Source organism: Buceros rhinoceros, unplaced genomic scaffold (genome assembly GCF_000710305.1).
Source record: "Buceros rhinoceros silvestris isolate BGI_N320 unplaced genomic scaffold, ASM71030v1 scaffold5543, whole genome shotgun sequence".
Taxonomy (NCBI): Eukaryota; Metazoa; Chordata; class Aves; order Bucerotiformes; family Bucerotidae; genus Buceros; species Buceros rhinoceros.
The window spans coordinates 1,140-20,324 of NW_010402891.1; the positions used below are offsets into that span (position 1 = coordinate 1,140).

General features: G+C 53.9%; 2 protein-coding genes across 2 annotated transcripts in view; one reads left to right on the top strand and one right to left on the bottom strand.

The window, feature by feature from the left end:
* Window positions 1-3,753, top strand: part of CCDC42 (coiled-coil domain containing 42) — a 4,319-nt gene extending 566 nt beyond the window's left edge. Inside the window, exons 2-7 of the mRNA XM_010132783.1 lie at window positions 11-77; window positions 188-292; window positions 814-1,011; window positions 1,717-1,938; window positions 2,973-3,131; window positions 3,598-3,753. Of these exons, the coding sequence (XP_010131085.1) occupies window positions 11-77; window positions 188-292; window positions 814-1,011; window positions 1,717-1,938; window positions 2,973-3,131; window positions 3,598-3,753 (907 nt within the window). The remainder of the gene's footprint in view (window positions 1-10; window positions 78-187; window positions 293-813; window positions 1,012-1,716; window positions 1,939-2,972; window positions 3,132-3,597) is intronic.
* Window positions 3,754-12,397: 8,644 nt separating this feature from the next.
* Window positions 12,398-19,185, bottom strand: part of LOC104490492 (uncharacterized protein C16orf45-like) — a gene marked incomplete at its 5' end in the record, with an annotated part of 8,363 nt that continues 1,575 nt past the window's right edge. The window contains 4 exons of the mRNA XM_010132784.1: window positions 12,398-12,516; window positions 13,158-13,231; window positions 13,364-13,478; window positions 16,897-16,970. Of these exons, the coding sequence (XP_010131086.1) occupies window positions 12,398-12,516; window positions 13,158-13,231; window positions 13,364-13,478; window positions 16,897-16,970 (382 nt within the window). The remainder of the gene's footprint in view (window positions 12,517-13,157; window positions 13,232-13,363; window positions 13,479-16,896; window positions 16,971-19,185) is intronic.

Consider the following 19,185-nt stretch of genomic DNA (forward strand, 5'->3'; position numbering starts at 1 on the left):
TGCCTCCATTTATTCACCTCCAGGAGAAGAAGAAACAAGCTAAACTGATGCAAAAGTCTCTGGAAATGAAAGAAGAGGTGAGAAAGATGGGAGGGTGCTGGGGCATGGCTGGGAGTCCTCGTGGTTTTTTGGAGGGCAGCAGCTCTGGTGTGGGCAGCCATGTCACTCTTGCTCTGGTTGCTGTCAGGCCTTCAGGGAGAGGATGAAAGTCATCAACTGCCGCTGGAGGGACCTCCACGCCAAGGAGGCTCAGCTGAAAAGCTACATGGAGAATTCCGAGAGGATTTTAAAGGTACACCCGCCCCTGATCAGCTTAGCTGACATGACCCTGAGCTGCACCACCTGGTTCTGGGCCACCGCATGTGTCCAGGCTTCCCTTGTGGCTGGAGGTGTGAGGAACAGGGCTGGCAGGGCATGAGGTTTTGCACCACGGATGTGGAAAGCCCTGGTGGGGTTTGGGCAGGAAGCAGCTTGTCCTGCACCAAGTGTGACCTCCCGAGGGCACCCCCAGGAAGGGTCTCAGCCTGTCCCCGCTATTGACACCCAGGTGACTTCCAGGGACGGAAACCAGAAGGTCTGAAAATCAGAGGGCTGACTCAGGTGCCTGTCTCCAGGACCAAAGGGGCAATGCAAGAGGGATGGCCCTGTTAACCTGAAAGTGAAAAGGCTCCCAGGGGTGCTCCAGGGCTGGTCTCTCCTCTGTGGAGGTATCTCCTCCCAATGCCTTTGAGTGACCCAGCTCCATCTTCCCTCTGTGTCTGCATGTGTGTGTGTGTGCACATGTGTGTGCGTTGATGGGGGAAACATCACCAGGAAAATGATGAGATGCCGATCCAAGCTCTGAAGAAAGCCAGCGAGGATAGAGAGAGGACAATGCAAATGGAGAAGGAGCTTGAGAAAGCTAAGAAGGAACTGGAAGCCCTGAGAAATAAGCACCAGAAACTCCGCAGCAAAGTGCAGAAGTACTCCCTCTTCAGCAAATACCTGGAGGATGTGGTGAAGATCTCACAGGTGAGTTTGGACATGAGAGAGACAGATCATGGCCTCGAGGGGAGGGCCTTACATGGGGGTTAAACCTAGAGGAGATAAGGGGACTCCAGGGAAAGCGTCACACTCGGTCAAACCCAGAAACCTCGGATGGGATGGGAAGAGTTTCCCTGCAACCAAGGTGAGCCAAGGGGACCAGAGCTGGGGCAGGAGAACCAGCAAAGGAGGTGAGGGCTTGAGAAAACCAAAGAAAAACTGTTAGAAGGGGGGAAAACACAGGGCCAAGGGTACTCGGCACCTCTTTGTCTCACTGTTTCATGTCACACTGATGACTTGGGAGAAGTGAAAAACTTGCCGGGAATGGGAACCCAGGCAGCTGTCAAGAAAGCTGTGCCCTGTCCCAAGGAGGCCAGGGCATCACTCCATCCCTCATGCTCCGGCATGTCCCAGCTGCCCCCTCCCATGTCTGGGTGACAGTGCTGGCAGCCGCAGTTGTGCGTTGAGTTTTACCTGGCTTAGGGCAGTGGCAGCTCCGGGGTGGCGCAGTGGGATTCATCAAACGGGGAATTTGGCGAGGCTCACAAACCAGCTGCAGCAATAGTCTTGTCGAGAAGGGAGGAACTTTGGGCTGGGGGAGGTGTTGTCCCTGGTCAGGGCAGGGTGCCAAACTTGCAACTGTGATGAGGGGAGGGCAGGGGGATTACTAACACCGGGATCCCTCTGCTGCAGTTTGAGGACATCCAGGAAGTCATCTGGCGCTACAAGACGCTGGTAAAGATGCGCGAGGACCTGCTGCAGGCGCAACAGGAGAACAGGGAAATGTCTGAACAAGCCAAGGTGCTCCTGGACCAGTACACGGCAGAGAAAGAAGCTGAGATCCTGCAGCGCAAAAATGAGCTGGTGCAGCTTCAACAGGATTTGGACCAGGTTCAAAAGAACACCATCCTCTGGGTGAGGAAATGTGGGGTGGGCAGGGGAAGATCTCCAAGGTGTGGCTGGGTCAAGACTAGCTGATGGCTCAACCCTAAGTCATGGCAAGGCCCAGTAGTAGCCTTCGTGATTGGAGGAGATTCCTAATTTCACCTCTCCAAGAAGCTGTAGAACAAAGAATGACAGACCAGGTCTGGAGCAGGTTCCATCAGGGGTTAAAACAAGGCCCTCGTAAAGCCATCGTGATCTTCCCTTTCTTGCTTGAACTCATAGTCAAAAGGGATCAGCTAAGCAGGCTTTGGGGAGGTCTGCCTTGGCACCAAACCACGTGCCCCTTGGGTTTAGCCTGGTCAAACTCATTTCTGGTCACCATTCCTTGCAGCATCACCCCTGGGAAGGGGCTTCAGCGTGGTGTGTCTCGTGGTCTCCTGTTCACGGCACAGGCCTCAGAGTGAAGCTGGGTTTGCTGATTTTTATTATCTGTTTTATCGTTTGCGCAGCACCTGCTCAGCAGGGCTCAACCGTTCTCCTCCTTCCTTACCAGTTCAAAAGTGACCATACTGGGGGTAAACTGGGCTGTAATGGGGCACATCAATGTGCTGCCAGTACTCAGGGTGCGGAAATGCCCTTGGCTCTGCTGGCCTCTGCTCCCCTTGCATCACGCTGAGGAGCCCTTGCCGAATCCTTAGCTGGATACTTCAGGCTTCAGGAGGTGGGTCCCATGGGGCAAAGCGGGAAAGCACCAGGGGTGGCAGTGGGATGAGCTGTTCTCAGGGTCTCAGCTAGTCCCACTGCGGGGAGTGCAAATGAAGGGAGGACCCACCAGAGTGAGGGCTGCAGGAGCTGGCAGAGAGATGGGGCAAGGAGCAGCTGTGGTTGTTCCTGGATCTTCTTCCACCACAAGCTGAACCACTTCCAGCACAGCCCTGGGCAAGGACAGGTTCTGCCTAGGGAGAGATGAGTGTGGAAGTTAGGATCTCCAAGCTAGGATCTCCAGCTGAAACAGTACCTTTGCTGGCGCATGTCTCCACGCTGCCTGTGTCCTCTCCTCTCAGGAGACTTGCTGGTCTGACATCCAGAACACAACTGCTGAGAAAACTATGAAGCTGGGAACCATTAAGCTGGCCATCTTCAACCTCTTCCAGAGCTTGAGCATGCAGCTGAGAGCAAACCTGAAGGTGTCGGCGGATGACAGCCACAGACAGCTGGACATGGTAGAGCCAAGTCAAACCCCTTCTCCTTGCCCAGGAAGTGGAGCAGTGATGACTCTCAGCTGCCTAAAGGGAGGAGAGAGCCCAGAAAAATCATTGTGCCCAGTAGACACCTTCCTTTTCACTGGGGCTCTCTCCGGGCACGGGGACACCAGGCAAACCTGTCTTAACCGAGGAGCTGGAGCAGGGTGTGGGTTCCTCTGAGAGCAGAAGGAGTGGGAGCCAGGCGTGCTGGGGCAGGGGGTGCAGGGGATGCAGATCAACCCATGGCCAAGGTTTGGTTTCATTCACCCTTGACCTGAACTCAGACTTACCCACGAAAGCTGTTCTGGTGGTACAGATCCAGCAAGGCAAATGCTTTATCCTGCACCGTTTGGTTGGTGAAATCTGCCCTCCGAAAGGGCCAACAAGCGCTGCCTCCTGTTCCCATCCCTGCTCTGAGCTCTGCTGTCTCCCTTCCCCACCCTAGATTCGGCAGTTTATCAAAGACCTCACAGACATCTTTGTGGAGATGAAGCAGAAGGACCTGAAGAACCACCAGCGAGCAGCTCTGCCAGCGAAGGCTCAGCAGGGTGGGAAGGCAAAGAAGAGGACAGAGGGCCCTACGGATACACTTCACCAGTGAAGTTTCACACCTTTCTGGCTCTTCTGTCTGGTGCAGTTGCTGACATCTTTCACACTATTAAAAATAACAAAATATTTTAAGGTGTCTCTTCATTTCCTGGGAGAATTGGAAACATCAGAGCAGCTCCATCCCACAACCCTTGTCTGGCAGATGGGACGGCGGTTGCAGGAGACGCTGTCCCAGCAAAGTGTACAAGATAAGGCAGAACAAGCTGGGTCGGGAGTACAGTCCCACATCGGGATTAGTGCTGGTGTTCACGTGTCCCACTCAGCCCAAAGCTCTGAGGTAGCTGAGAGGGATGTCACAAGGGGGTGGGGGGTCTCTGCTTTGGGAGAGCCTCAGGGATTTTCCGCCACCACACCCAGCACACCCTGGATGTGGATTTCTCTGTGCGGCCATGTGCTACACACTAAAACCCACCCCTCCCCTCCAGCTGTGAGGGAAAGTGTGGAGAATGGCTAGAGGTGAAGGATGAACCAGCCAGAAGTGTTGCACCGAGCCTTCAGCTGTTCATGGCGAGCGCTAACAGGGTGCACACCAAACGAGAGCAGAAGAACGGCTCTAGAGACACACCGCGGAGTTCAGGCCAGGCTCAGAGTCTTTCGGGGAGGGATTGCTTCTCAGCTGCTATAGGTGGAAGAAGAGCTCATGTCTTCTGGCAACCTTGACACGTAAATGCTGTGTAGGCCCCGATGTCTTCTTGTAATAGACGCCCAGAGCAGTGGGAGGCGAGTGGCAGCTTGCACTTCAGCTGGCAAGGAAAAGTAACAGCTGTTGGATCTTTCTGCAGCCACCGTGTGCCTACGCTTTAATGATTCTGAGATGTTCATTCTGTAAAGCAGGGATAATGAGTGCCAGGGAGGGGTGAGAGTGGGCTGCTCCTCCAGGGAAGGAGCCACGGGGACAGCAGAGCAGGCGGGAGGATTTCCTCCTGGACAGAGAGCAGCCCCAAGGTGCATGAGCAAGAGCAGAGCTTCACGGCTGTGTCCAGTGATTCCCACACTGACCTGATGAGGCAGGTAGGTCCAAGGTGAAGCCAGAAAGTCAAGTCAGCAGGGCAAGGTGAGAACCAGCGAGGTACAAGGCTGGGCACAGGCTTACCTGCAAGGCAAGGACCAAGGGCAAGGATCTAAGCACAATGCAGCTCCTGAGAAAAGCAGGAGAAGCTCCAGCAAAGGCTTCACACCGCTCCTTTTTTCGAACGCCTCATCTGTTTTCCCACCAGTCTGACTCCAGATTTCACATCCCGGGCTGGTATTGCACATAGTCAATCAGACCCCTGGCAGGTGAGGAAGGGGTCCCAGAGCCCGTGGATGCACTGAGAGCCCTGGCATTAACGTCTTCTTGCAGTGGTGCTGATACCAAGAGCTGCTGCCTGCACTGGAAAAGTCAACTCCTGACTCAGCCGAGCAGAGACGATGTTGCGTGTTTGTGACCTTGCATCTCCTCTCGGCAGTGACATATCCAACTGGATCAGGAGTGTTTACACCCATCCTGGGAGATGACTCAGCTGTCCCCTCTCCTTCCACCCACATCCACCTCCTCACCCGCTTTGATGCGCCTCACTGGTGGCAGCTGATGGGAGCTAATGGGCCAGGGGCAGCTCTGCCCAGCTGCTGAGGAAGACTGGGGGCTGCAGCTCTGAGCCTGCCACTCCGCGAGCGATGTCTGAGAGCATGGCTGTCTGCAGGCTGGGCTTATGGAGAGCACAGACTGCTGGGCCAGGTTTCCTGAAGTCCTCTGGACACTGAGTACCAGCCAGGTCAGAGACTTGTCTCTTACCTGGATGCCTGAGCTGAGCTCTTCTGAGGAACTTTCAGGACGGGACAGAAAGACGAGACACGTGGGTCCAGCCATGCACATTCTGTTTCAATGTATTTTCTCCTTTTCAGCAGACTGGGCCTGGCAATGTCCAGCTGTCAGCCGGTACAGCAAACTCAGCACATCCCTTAGAGCTCTACTCAAAGGCCAAGCTGAAGATCAGCGCTCCCGAGTGGTCCTGATGTCCTGTCCGCTCCTGCTCAGCCCCAGCACCTCTCACCATCCTGAACATGAAGCCACAGCACGTGTGGACGCTGCTCTGCAGCATCATTTGCTGGAACTGCTTGGTGCTGTGGCCCGTCCATGTCCCTACACAGTGAAATGTCTGGTTTTAGAAAGAGACCCAGAGAGCTGCCAGATGTTGTCGTCATGAGCAGGGTGGTGGGACACCAGCATGGATTAGGCGCAGCCAAGCTGCTGGAAGGACAGAGGAGGAGGACCAGAAGAGATGCTGTCCCTGACCTTCTCCCAGGTGGGAAGGTGTAACAGGAAGGTGTTTCCAATCCAGAGGAGACTGGATTCGTATCTGAGCCATGTCCAGTGGTCTTCATAGCCATCAGCATGCTCAAAGAGATGTGACCACCTCGACAGCACTTTATGGCTTTCTGACCCAAATGATTCAGTGTCCTTGTACGTATGAGTCTACTGGCGAGGCTCTGACAGCTTACGGAGTACAGGCTGTGCCCTGGATGGCTCCAGGTGCCTGAATAACCCAAGTTCCTCCCCTCTCCTCGCATGACTAGGAGTCCCTGAAGGTGCCTCTTCAAGAAGCCTTGGCAAGAGATGGGATCCTTGGGGAATAGGGGACAAGGTGGTACCCCAAGTGTGCACTGACAGTGTCGTGACTGGGGTGAAGGGATCCTTGGTCAGGCTTGCCTGGAAGGGGAACCAGGAGTTATAGGGGTGGGGGGGGACAGACACTGGAAAGGAAAGAGAACTCTCTCAGCTAAGCTAAGACAAAGCCAGCCAGGGCATGCCCCGCCTAGTAGAAAGACAAGTGCTGCTCAGATCACTTGTGGGATGCCCGAAGGTGCCAAGCTGGAGCTGTGCTGGTCCAGAGAGGGGACTATGAGGGTTGCCAGGGTTTCCTGGACCATCCACCATGCTCCCCTTCTCCTACCTGCCGGAGCCATCCTGTTGGCTCAGGGACCTCAGCACCAGCAGAGGAGATGGTGGGACCCACTGCCTGAGCACAGCGTGCTGAGCATCGCAAAAATGTGGATCTTACCAGCCCTGTTCGCTTCCCTGGGCAAAGCGAAACCAACGTGAGTCATGATGCCGTGGGATATGGAAACAAAGACTAAAATTGCCTCATCAGTTCTGTGATGGTGCATACAATAAACAAGGGGTTTTGGTGTTGACACCTGCCTTCTCCTCGGGGAACTGCAGGGTTTGGGGTTGTTTACTGTGTGTTTTGGGGGTTTGGGTGGGGTTTTTTGTAAGACTTCTTTCTCTTGGCACGGAGAAGAGACGATTAAAGTGTTGGCTAAACCTGCAGTCTGTTTTGCCTCTCGTTGATGGAAAATCCCCAGCACATTGAGATCTTGTTATCGGTTTAATCTGGACTCTGTCAACATCTCCTGTGGAGCATCCTGCTCTTCCATCAGCGTGGGCAAGAGCTCACAACTCACTGCTGCGTTCGCTGCTCTGCGGGGCAGCTCTGCCCAAGCACCAACGGTGGATGCCCATCAGGGTTTGTGCCCCTGAGAGGCCACCGTGCAGTGCGAGTGACAGGGACATGCGCTGACACGGAGCACGGCTGTGCAGAAAGGCACTGTCACCCCCAGGTCCCTTAGGGTGCTCTCACCTGGACACCTGCTACCTCCCCTCTTAGGCACTCCAAGGAGGCAGGGGGACAACCCTGTGCTAGCACTGACCACTGTCCCCAGCAGTGACGTCAGAAGACATTGCTGGCTTGTTAACCCCATGATTAGCACTTGGCATGCCAAGCACCGTTGGGTGCCAGACGGTGAAGACATGGAGGTCGTTTAACCATAATCAGAGCATTAGTTTTGCACGCAGTTTCCAGTCACCTGATCCAAGAGAAGATGTGGGTGCCAGAGCTTCCTGGCCCCCTCTCAGCCGTCGCTGGCCTAAAATCATGTCAAATCGGTGAGTGGCTGCAAGCTTCCCTGGTCCTACCCAACTGACAAGACCCAGCGAAGCCCAGACTCTGTCCTGCCTCTCAGCCCATCTCCCACCTCCTTGTTTTCTTCTGCATGTCCACCACGAGGACCATATTCTTTAATCACCCATCCCAAGGACAGGAAACACCAAAACCCATGAGACCCTACAGCTGTAGGTCCTGTTACTCCTCCTGAGGGCAACTGAGGGGTGGGATACAGGAGGTGGAGGGTGAAGGGGCCAAGAGAAGAGAAGGTGCAGCCAGACCCTCTTCAGTGCTCCATTAAGCAAAGGGCAACATACAGAAGACATTTCATGTTCCACAAACCTTCTATGACCAGTACCATTGAGGCTTGGAGAGGACAGAGGGCTGTTATCAGTGAACAAATATGTCAAAAGAGTTCAGGGCTCTGAACACCCAGGGAGGCAGTTCCTTGTCTTTCTAAATACTGTTTCAGTCTGGCCCTGAAGTGAAATGCTCAGTCAAGAGCCAGAAACGGGCAGGATGGGTATCCTGCTGCAGCAGCAGGAGCTGCTCTGTACTCCTGCAGTAGCAGGAACTCCAAAGTCCAGCCTGATTCTACAGGATCTTGTTCCACTTCAACCACACTGCTGTGATGCTGCCTGAGACATCTCTCTGCAAAGGTCCAGGGTGGGCAAAACATCTACAAACCAAACTTGCAACAGACATTTATTTGTTTGGGTTGGAATCGATGCACATGAAACAGTGTCGCTCCCGCGTGCTGCGCACCTTTGCCATCAGCTAAAAGAGAGGCCAAACAGTATCGTACGACCAGGACAGCAGCCTGTCTCCTTCTCCATGACCAGAGACACAAACACAGCCCGCAAACACAGAACCAAACAGGCCAGGACCTTGCCTGTCATCTCGCCTGGCCATCCTCCCTGCCCCAGCACTGCCCGGCAGCTGAAGTCTGGGTCCTGGGGCTTTGTGGGGTGGAGGTGGGGATGAATTAGGGGAGCAGGTTTTGAATCAAGGGCTCTTCCTTGCCTTTGGCTCCCTCTTGGTCCAACCAGACAAACTGGTTTAGTCACTCTTCCTTCCCAAGAAGATCCTGGGGAAGGCAAGGACGGTGAGGGGAGCTTCTAGGTCTTGAGCCTTCGGTCTGTGTGGATCATGCACCACATGCGTGACTGCAGAGTGACCGAGCAAAGCAGCCAGTGGGCAGCTTCTGGAAGAGCAGGGAGTGAGTGGCCCATCTGTCCCATCAGCTCCAGGATGGATGCTACCGACGATGGCCTGTCACCCCTGCTTGGACAACAGCCCCAGCTGTGTACTGCACCTTGCTCCATTACACAGGGCTGGCAAAGCAGAGAGGAGCTCTCTGAGACTTAACTTGCCCCCGTGATCTACAGGGGCCTCCCTCCAGACCACACTGACGCTTCCCCCAAGCAAGGAGAGCACCAGGAACGGGCAGGAGGTGGTTGTAGGAGGCTGTAGGACAGCAACAATAAGCAGGCTTCAGACTGCAACCGTTGAAGTCAACTCAGAAGTGAGAGGAACCAAAGCGGGGTCAAGTTTGCTAGAGATGACCAAGCTTCATGTTGGCCCACTTGGGCCGTGCTCCTGGTCTGTGAGCGTGCTGAGCGCTGGTTTGGTCTGTGGACTTTTCTGGCTGCTGGTAAGATCCATATGGGGAGGAGATTGCTGAGGAAGGACGAGTGAGTGGAAACCCCCTTGCGAAAGCTAGAGAACAGGTTCCCACACACTTGGTTTCCTGGCAGCGCTGATAAGGGAACGCAGGAGAAACCTGGACCTCTTACAGCATTGCACTAGGAAGGATCCCACCTGCATCGTGTTCTGTAAGGGCGAATGTGCTATTAGGTGCAATGGAAAGAGCCAAACGGGTTGTGACCATCTCACTGGCTTGAGCACGTCGGACAGTGACCCAAGCAGGAGCAGCATCTCAAGCAAGCTGCAGCAGGACTGAGCTGGAAGAAGCAGCATTTTAGCTAGAGGGCAGCCAGAGCTCTTGGGCAGCCACCCAATGGGAGGCCACCCCAGGACACCCCAGTAGCAGCCCACAGGGCAGAAGGGTGGGCGGGAGATGGGAGAGACCTTCACACCCAGCAAGAAGGCGAATCCCTGTCCTGCTGTGATGGGTGTTAGCAGCTCTGGCCATGCCACCTCAACGCGGGTGGATGCTCAGAAGGGACAACAGGAACTGAGACACTGGGTGATCTCAGAGTGCCACGAGTCTTTTGCACAAGACTTTTTATGTCCAGCTCATGTTGCCGAGCCCAGAGGCACTGGCTGAGGCGCTGGAGGGCAGGCCTGAATGCCCTCTTGGCAGTGAGAGTGTCTCACCTGCTGTCTCCACTTTCCCCTGCCACTTTTCCAGTCTCCTCTTTGGTTTTCATTTTCTTCTGCATGTCGACCTGTTCTTCTGAATTTTCCTCATTTTCTCTTTCGCTCCAATTTCCTCCATTTTCTTGGAGCTGAAAAACGAATCCAGTGATAGTGAGGTGGGGAAAGCAACTCATCTGCCTGGAGTTCAACAGAGCGGGTCTGTGCTCTGGTGGTCACTTCCCAGGGATTAGCCCTTCATCAGGCGGCTCTGGGGGCTGCCCTTCACACTTTGCTCAGCTTTACCCAGAGCCGTGCAATAAAACCAATGCAAACACAACGACACCCAGACCAGAGACATTCCCAACAAGAGTCCTCAGGAGTCAGCGCATCAACACTCACAAGGTGCTACACGGCTAAAGATGAGACATCATCTGTGGCCACAGTATATCTTGGATGGTGGAGCACAACGGTCTCCAAACATCAGCTCCCAGTGCTTTTTTTTATTACTCCGTCCAGGTGAAGGACTGCGGTGGTCTTCTTTGTCAGGGACTCGCTTGCCACCACTGCACACACCTCTTCCAAGCTGAGCTCGGATGGAATTCAGTGTTTGTTGATGTCATGGAGGAGACAACCATTGACATGGTACCAAGGACACATGCCATCATTCAAGCTTGCACCAGCCTGCTTGGGAGGTCTCTTTGGTGGTGGTGCTGCAGTGGGAAGCATGAACAATGACGGGAAGTTGAAACTCTCGGAGGAGAGCAGAATGTGGACTCTGGCTGGAGACCTGGGAAGGAAAGGCAAGAGACAGGAAACCATGGGTGGCAACTATGGGATCTCCTTGGTGCCTCCTTTCTCCAACAGCTAGAGAGTCAGCCCTGCTTTATAGAGCCCCTAATGCCAACAAGACTAACTCTTGGGTGTCAGGCCACCCACCACAATGGGTGTCTCCAGCAATATTAAGGTTGAGTTGTATCCTCCTACAGAGGTCCAACCCACTGGACCTCCATTACCATCATCTTCCTCTTACACAGTGCTTGTCACACATGCTGTCAGGTGGGACCTAGCACACAGCTTTGGCCATGCTCATCACCTACTGACTGAAGCCCAGGCATGGAGGAAGGTGGGTGGTTTCACCTCCTTGCCAGCTGTCCTGTGATGAGCTGTAAGGTCTGGACTCAGATCTGTGGTGCTGGAGCATGGAATTTCACTTCAGCTGTGTTAAAGCACATTCTAATAGACATAACTTCATCTCAGCTGTGACTTGCTTCATCTGCATCCTCTCTGCACTCTGGCAGGAGTGAGCTCAGCTCACCAGCTATCACCAGCTCAGCCTTTACTCCATCCCACACCAAGCTGTTGAGGCCTTGCTTGACTTATCTGCACCCCACAAACACCAGTTTTGGCAGCATGCGCTGAGAAGCAGCATCACACATAGGCCCAAGACTACAGAGGCAGCTTGAGCCAGGCAGAGCTGGTCCACTGGGGATCCAACCACCCGCCTCTGTGAGCCTGGTCACTTCAGCCTCCTCCTGGGATAAGGTGGGGAAGCTTGTACCAGGCTGCATCGGCAAAAAGCACCTATCTACAGATCTGCTGCTCCCCAAGACTTGTGTGACGGAATGAATTTATGTCCTGAACCACTGGCCAATGGACAGGGACTGTCTGGTTGTCCGTCGGCAACAGTCCTGTTCAGCTGACGCAGCCTGGCCCTTAGTAAATTCTGTTTTAAAAGCAATGGGTGCATCACTTTACGGCCAGGCGCCTGTGGCTGTCGGCAGATGCCTGGGATTTAACTGCAACCTGATGAGGAGGAGCAGGCAGGAGAAGGCACCTCAGAACACACAGGAGGACCTCCAGGGACAAAAAGGCCTGCTGGCTCCTTAAGTTTTCAGAGGAGATACTACGGGAAGACAAAGGCATCGGTGGTGTCACTGTGATCACCCGCTGTGCAGAGCACAGTGGGTTTGATCGACAACCCCTCCTGTACCTGCTTACAAGGAGATGCCTTGGTGGGGTACGCTACCTGCAGTGTGCCTGGCCCCACTTCTCCCTGCCCTCCGTCTATCCTCCACCCAACTCCCTCCATCTCCTCGTCCTCCTCCCAGCCATGCCCACAGCCATTTCCCTCACAGCCCCTCTCTCAGGACTCTGCGCGGCTCCAGCACTTCTCCCTGATGGCACCTCCTCCAGAGCGGGGCTCTGCTGGTCCCTCACGCCCCACGCCTGCAGCACCAGGAGGTGTGTGTGCCCCAGACATCGACGTTCACCCACCCCACACAGGCACTTGGCTGTTTCAGCCCACCGAGGAAGCCCCTCCTGCCCGGCCCAGCTTCCCGGGATGTGTACGCTACCATGGTCATGTCCCGTGCGGAGGAGCTGAGGGCTGCCCTACATGATGGAGCAGGTGAAGCCACAGCATTCCTTGAGCAGGGTGAGGCCCGTTTTGGTCATGTACGGTGCAGAGGTTTGCTGTCCTCTGGAAGTCATTTTCTTCTCTTTGACAGGAGCTACAGAAAGAGGAATCGGTGTCTGCCTGGTGATAGGGGAACAGCCCCATTGCTGCTTCTTGGCGCTCCTTTCAGGGCTAAGGCGCTGACCCTCCTCAGACCCACAGCTGGGCATGAGCTCCTGCATCCAGCAGGCTCCATGTGTGCTGTGTGGGTATCCACAGGCAGGACACAGGCACAGGGGTCCCGGGGCTGGAAATGCCTCCCAGCACACTGGGGAGGTGTTTCTCCAGCAATGATGGAGGCATGGGGAAGAGGGTGGCCACGAGGAGAGGAGGGCTGGATGGGCACCACAGCTTGTGACCTTAGGTAATGGTGTGATGAAATGCAAGGAGCTGGTTGGAAAGGGGCAGATGAAGCACGTCAGCCATAAAGGGACACCTAGCCGTCCCCATTCTCATAGGACTTGGTGGCTGGGAAATGCCCGGAGGGAAATGGAAGCATAACATCTGTACCAATTCAGGATGTTTCCACAATGTGGCCTCAAGCACCAGCATCCCCCAGCTGCCATTTCCCCAGACCCTCCTCCCGGTAAGCTAGCCCCATGCAGAGCAATGAAATCCTGGAGACAGGGTGCTTGGGAAAGGGGAGAAACTGCCAGGGAGGTTCAGTGCAAGAAATAAACCTCATCAACCACCTACTTGCTTTCTGGAGGTAGCTTTTGGAGATCTTACTTTGCAGGAACTCTGCCATTTCCTTGTCTTCTTCCCTTTCCCTGTGACAAAGAGATTGGTTCGCACTCAGGAATGGAGCAGCAAGGCATCCAGGAGCACCTGGCAAGGCCTGATCCGGATCAGAGGACAGACTGCGCTGTCCTCAGTGCAAGGGCTAAGTTGTACCCAGCTACCTGAGCCTCTCAAACTCCACATCGTCCACCAGGAAATCCCGCGTTTCCACCAGCTTGTGTATCTGCTGTACCAGCTCCTCTTCCTTCTGCTTCTCCTCGTTGGACTTCTCGTTCTCTGCAGCACAGGGAAAAACATTTAACACACCAACAGGGGACATAGCACCCAAGCCAAGGCCAAGCTTGCTCTGCTTCTGCTCGACCCAGGAGCAGATATGAGAGTGGGGGTAAAAGCCAACCCAAAGTAAGGACTTGGATCCACATACAGGCTGCTAAATAAGCCACAACCTCATCCCAAACCACCCTGGCTGGGAGGAGACAGGTCTGCTGCATCGAGCTCTGAATTTCTAGCTTCTCCACAAACTTTTCATGGGGTTGAATGCTGCAAGATACAACTGTGAGCTTTGCAGAGAAGAGAAAGGGCCCTCAGCAAGGTGATCTCTCTGGCAGAGATGACTGTGGCTCTCCTGGGGACTTCACCCTGCACTGCTGAAGGGGCCGGGTACCGGGTCTCAGTCAGCTCAGAAATGTCAGACTCAGATGTCATCCTTCAGCCAGGAGGTTCTGAACCCACACTTCCCGTGCCAGCACACCCAACCAGTCTCAGCCTGTCCCTGAGCTGGGTAGGGTTCCAGAGGCCTCAGAGCCAAATCCTCCATGTGGCTGAGAAACCAGCCAGGGTTTCAGGGCATAGGGAATTATCAACAATGCCCAGATACCTTGGGAACACCTCACACCACCATTAACCCCACATGTACAGAGACGTGAAAAACATTACAATCCACTGACTTATTCCCTTGCTGAACAGTCCCAGTGATCTCATCTTCCACATCAGCCCCACTCCCACCCCAGCTACAGAGATGACCACAAGTGTCTGCCAGGCTATTTTGAATGCGTTTGCCTTGGTTGTCACTTGAACCCCCCGACTGACCTACCTTGGGCATGGTGGGACCCACTTGCTCCACGTATCTTTGGGCAGTGTGTTAGTGAAGACCTGGGAAACTCGCGCCCCACTATGAAGTCATGTCCTACATAAACTGGTACACAATGGGAAGTGGAGTATGTGAAGATGATAGAGATGGGGCTAAGGAGGGTTAAATACACCTCCTTAGGTGGAAACTATGACTGCCTGTGCTGCAGCTATTTAATATTATTTCTCAATTCAGCAGCCAGCTCCAAAATCAATCCAACACAGGGTGGATCAATCTCCACCAGCTTCCTTCATCTAAAGAAAAATGCAGCGAAGTTCACAGTATGGAGCAAACCCTGTGGGCTGGCCCCCCATTACCTACGCTGGGTATTGAGCCGTAGTTCAAAGGCTGATGTGGATTGAGCCGAGGTGCCACCATGGGCGTCAGAGCAGGAGGAACCTCATAATCATCATGGTGTTAGAAACATCCCCAGCAAACAAAGGTTTGTCCTGCAGCTGTGGTCTTGTGCAGGGAGTGAGCTCGAGCTCCCTGGCAGAGAAATCTGCTCTGGGCTGAGGTCTGGGCCACAGCTGCTGGTCTCCTACCACAAAGAGTTAACGCAAGGTCACCCGGCTGTGGGCACCGTCTCTGTGCAGCAGCTCCCACCTGCCTTGTGCGCAGAGGAGCACATTGGGGTGTCACTGGGATGCCGTGACATCCCAGGTTACGCACGATCCCACCAGCTATTTGGGGTTAATTAACAATCTGCATCCCTGAGGTAGAGCCTGTCAGAATTAACAAACTCGCCGCATAAACACTGCGCCTTTTTTTCCGACTTGCTGATGTCAGAGTGCATCATGACCACGATATCCGTCTGAATTATTGCGGGCACCTTGGTCTGGAGAGATTTTGAGCCACAGGTCTGAGCTCTGAGTAAGCACTGACGTGTTTGAATCTTTATATCAACCAAAGTTCAATGCCCATTTTCACGAATGAGCTGCTGCGAGAGCCTCACCAGACCAGTGATTCACAGGATTTTTCCAGCACGGTCTGATTTGAGTCAAGCTGTAAAGAAGACAAGAGGAGCATCCCTGATGCAAGTGGCACTTCTGCTCTCAGCTGAATGCTGAAAAGGCTGGAACCAAAAGACGAAAGCAGACGAAACAAAACCAGCCACGTTTCTCCAGCTTCAGAGAAGGCCAAGCTTATCTCTGGTCCTGAGCCATCGCTTAGGTCAAGTCTTGTTTTATGAACTAGAAGGTGTTCGAGTTAAAAGCCCACGTGAGATTCAGGTATATACTTCTCAAACAGCTCTCAGTTTTATGGCAGAATCCTCCCCTCCGCTGTCTGAAGCCCCCTCTGGGTGCAGCCAGGATTTGTTAAACTGATCAAGCCCTGCATATCGAGCAGCAGCTGGGCTCTGCCTTCGGAGGGTTCACAAGCACATAGTGTCCCTATGGCACCAGAAAGGGTTAAGAGTTCTTGTCCCTCTTGTCCCTGAGATAACCTCGGGTACAGAACCGAGGAGCTGAGCTGCTGCTCTGGGAGACAGATGTGCACAGCTGGTCCCTTGTCTGCACCCAGGCAGCACCCCGTGCCACACACTCGCTGGTCTCAGTGAGTGCAGTGTCTTTGTGGGGAAGATAACTGAGGTCCACAGCTTAATGCTTGGATGGGTACCATTAGGCAGGGCCATGTCTCCCGTCTCGTTCTGAAAACAGCCCTAAAACCCTTACTGGGGGGTAAATGAGGATGTCCTGGCCGCAGCGATGGACACAGCTGGTGGTGAAGCCTCTCTTGCTCGTTCTCATTCGAACCCTGAACCGTTTGGTGTGAGCTTCATTCGAATGCTCTGGCTGAGGGGGATCCTTTGGAGAAACAAGGTTTGGCCTTTCCTGGGCTGTGAAGAGACAAGGGTGGCTCCAGCTGTGACAGCACTGTGGAGGGTCATGTAAGAGGGGGTGTCAAAAGCAGCATTTCCTCCCAGATGACGTTTTCACTAACTGCCTGTTTTCGACATCCTGAAGGATGAAATCACCTAAACCAGGGACATCGCCAAGCCCCTTTGGCATGACGTCCCCCTGGCACCCATCCTACCCTGGCTGCAACCAGGAACCCTTCCCTGGCCGCGGCTGCCATCTGCCCTGTCACTGACATGCTCTGACATGGCCACAGCCAAAGTTCAAGTACTTGATGCCTTTGAGCGCACCTCCTCTCCTGCTACCTCCAAAGCGGTCCCTCCATTGGTCTGATAATGTCCTCTGCTCGTGGCAGGTCCCACTGAGTTGGCACTCATTGCCACCTCACTCAACTCCTGTCCTCCTCCTGTACCAGGCCGATGCTCCTCCTCAAAGGACCTGGGTTTTTTCTCCTTTTCTGTTTCCTCTCCCCTGCAGCCTCAGCTTGGGCAAGGATTCCCTGGCAGTACTGCAAGGAGCAAAGCTCCCAGGAAAGATCTCAGGTCTGACTCAGGGAGGCGTGTGTCTTAACGATCACACACTGCCTTCAGCAGCAGCATCTCCAGGAGCTTCCCGGGGTGGGAGCTGTTCAACAGCTTCTGGTATTTCATGGAAACCTTTCTGCTGATGGCAGGGCGCAGCTCCCTGAAGCTTTACAAAGCCTTACCTGGAAGAGCTATGAGTTTTTGAAGCTCCTTCTTCAGCCGGCTGATTTCTTTACACAGCTGAATGTCATCCATCCTGCAGAGACACAAACAAAACCACTGAGGGAAAGACCAGGAGAGGAAAGGTTCCAAGGTTCCAAACCCCCAGCACCAACACCCAACCAACACTGGAAGGCAAAGCACTCAGTGCCCACAGCAGGGAGCACAGATTTACCTGCCTTCCCACCAGAAACAGCTGCACACTTCACCTCAGAGCTTTTGTTGGAGCTACATGGGTTGTGTCACCGGTTGTTGGTAAAGTTTCATTGCTCTAATGCCAATGAATCCTTATTAAAGCCTGGCACATCCTCCATGCAGCTGAGGTTCTCCTGCTCCCAAAAAATAATCCCCAAACCGCAGAATTCAAAACCAAAAATCCAAACCCAAATGGCAGCTGCTACCACCTATAAAGATCTGACAGTTTTATACAGCCCTCCTGCAGAATAAAAAAACGGGAGAAAAATGAAACGCAACAGAAGGGGGAAATGTGCAAACTTTGCAGGTGTCCGCTGAGAAACAAGGTCATTTCGACAGGAGAAATGGAGCCTGACGAAGGCATGGGCAATGAAATCATCTCTGGCTCAAACCACAGGACAGCAGCAAGATTCCAGTGAGGATGGGCTCAACTCAAACATCAGCAGCAGCTGGTGATGGAGCGGATGGGGGATGCGCGGCCCTGTCCGTGCTGGAGGCAGTTTGATGACGTCTCAGAAGGACCACGACACTCAGCCCCCTCCATGGGTGTGCCAGCTCGAGTGCTGCTCCCTGGGGCTGGCAGAGAAGACTTAACCCGATTTATTTATTGAGTTCTCTGAAAAAATCCCATGCCTATGCCCTCATTTGGACAAGACCAAGGAATGATGGCATCTGGCCAGGATGATCATCAGTGCTTCAATCTGAAGAGCTTCATGCACTCACCCACAGTGAGGCTAAGTCCTACAGCAGCCAGTGCTCAGGGTTGAGACCTGTCTCCACATGAACCGAGCCATCCTCGAGGACCTCCCCTGGGTAGGTGACACCACAGAAGATGAGGCAAGTCCAATAACCTCCAGTGCTGCCCCTGGTCTGTGGGTTGTGCTCGCCACCTCCCGACCTGTCTCATGCCGGCATTTGGATGGGAAGCATTTGCCCCCATTAAACACCATGTTTGCTGACCAGTTCCATGAAGAAGCTGGTAGGCACCAACACTGCAGGGCACAGGAGTCAACCTCTCTGGACTCAGCCTCCGAGAGGAGCAGCATATCCAAATGTTGACTGTGAGGAATCAGCCAACCCATTTTTCACCCAGGTCGAGGACCACACATCCTCCTAAGCCCTACCAAACACCCCAGCAACTTAGCATGAGCTTCCCGAGGCTGTCCAAGCCTTCGATGCAGAAGGACTTCTTGGATGCTTTGCAGGGCACGTGGGAAATCGTCCAACCTGGAAGAGCAGAGCTGAGATTTCTAGCAAGCTCCGTGGCTGCAAGTGATGAGAAAGACATGCTCTGTGTCCACAGATAATACGATTGACTTTGAGCTGGTGCCACCTTGAACAGATGTGCCTTTGGTTCTTTGGAAGTATGCGTTACCGAGAGCCCGGTCTGCATCTTCAATAACCCTGCTGGTCCTCCCACTGAGTCATGCCGTCCACCCCTTCTGGATGAGTCACATTTGCTGGAGCTACTTGAAGATGCAGCTTTGTCAACTGAGCCGAGGACACCCAGAACATTAATAAGAGAAGAGAAAGTAAACAGACTGGTGAAGAGGGACCCTGTGAGACATCGCTGTAGGAAGAGATCAGGGCCTCAGCCAGAGCCACGCCACCTCTGCCTGACCCCGGGGAGCCAGTCAGAGCACTGAGAAGGTGAGGTAGGAGATCCTCAGACCTCCCCCAGAAATTTCATACCTTTCTTTTCGCCCTGTAAATGGAGAAATATCAGGAGCTTCATGTATTCCAGAGCACAGATATCTCAGAAGTGCTGGAACATTTCAGTTTGACATTTCCAACAAGACAAAACCCCTGACTGGCCAGACAGGTCACTCCTCATTTGGCAGCACATCAATGGAGATGTCCACCTCCCTGAGCCCCACAGTCCAACCATCCTGAATATCATGCTTTACCCCATTGGGGAAAAAAAAAAAGAGCTCTTGCAGCCCAGGTCCCCACATCCTTCTTAACCCCATCCTGCAGAACCCAGTGTGGATCCCTCTTCTCCAGCAGTGATGCTCAGGGAAGCCCTCAGCTTTCCCTGCCTCGCAGCGCCGTGCTCC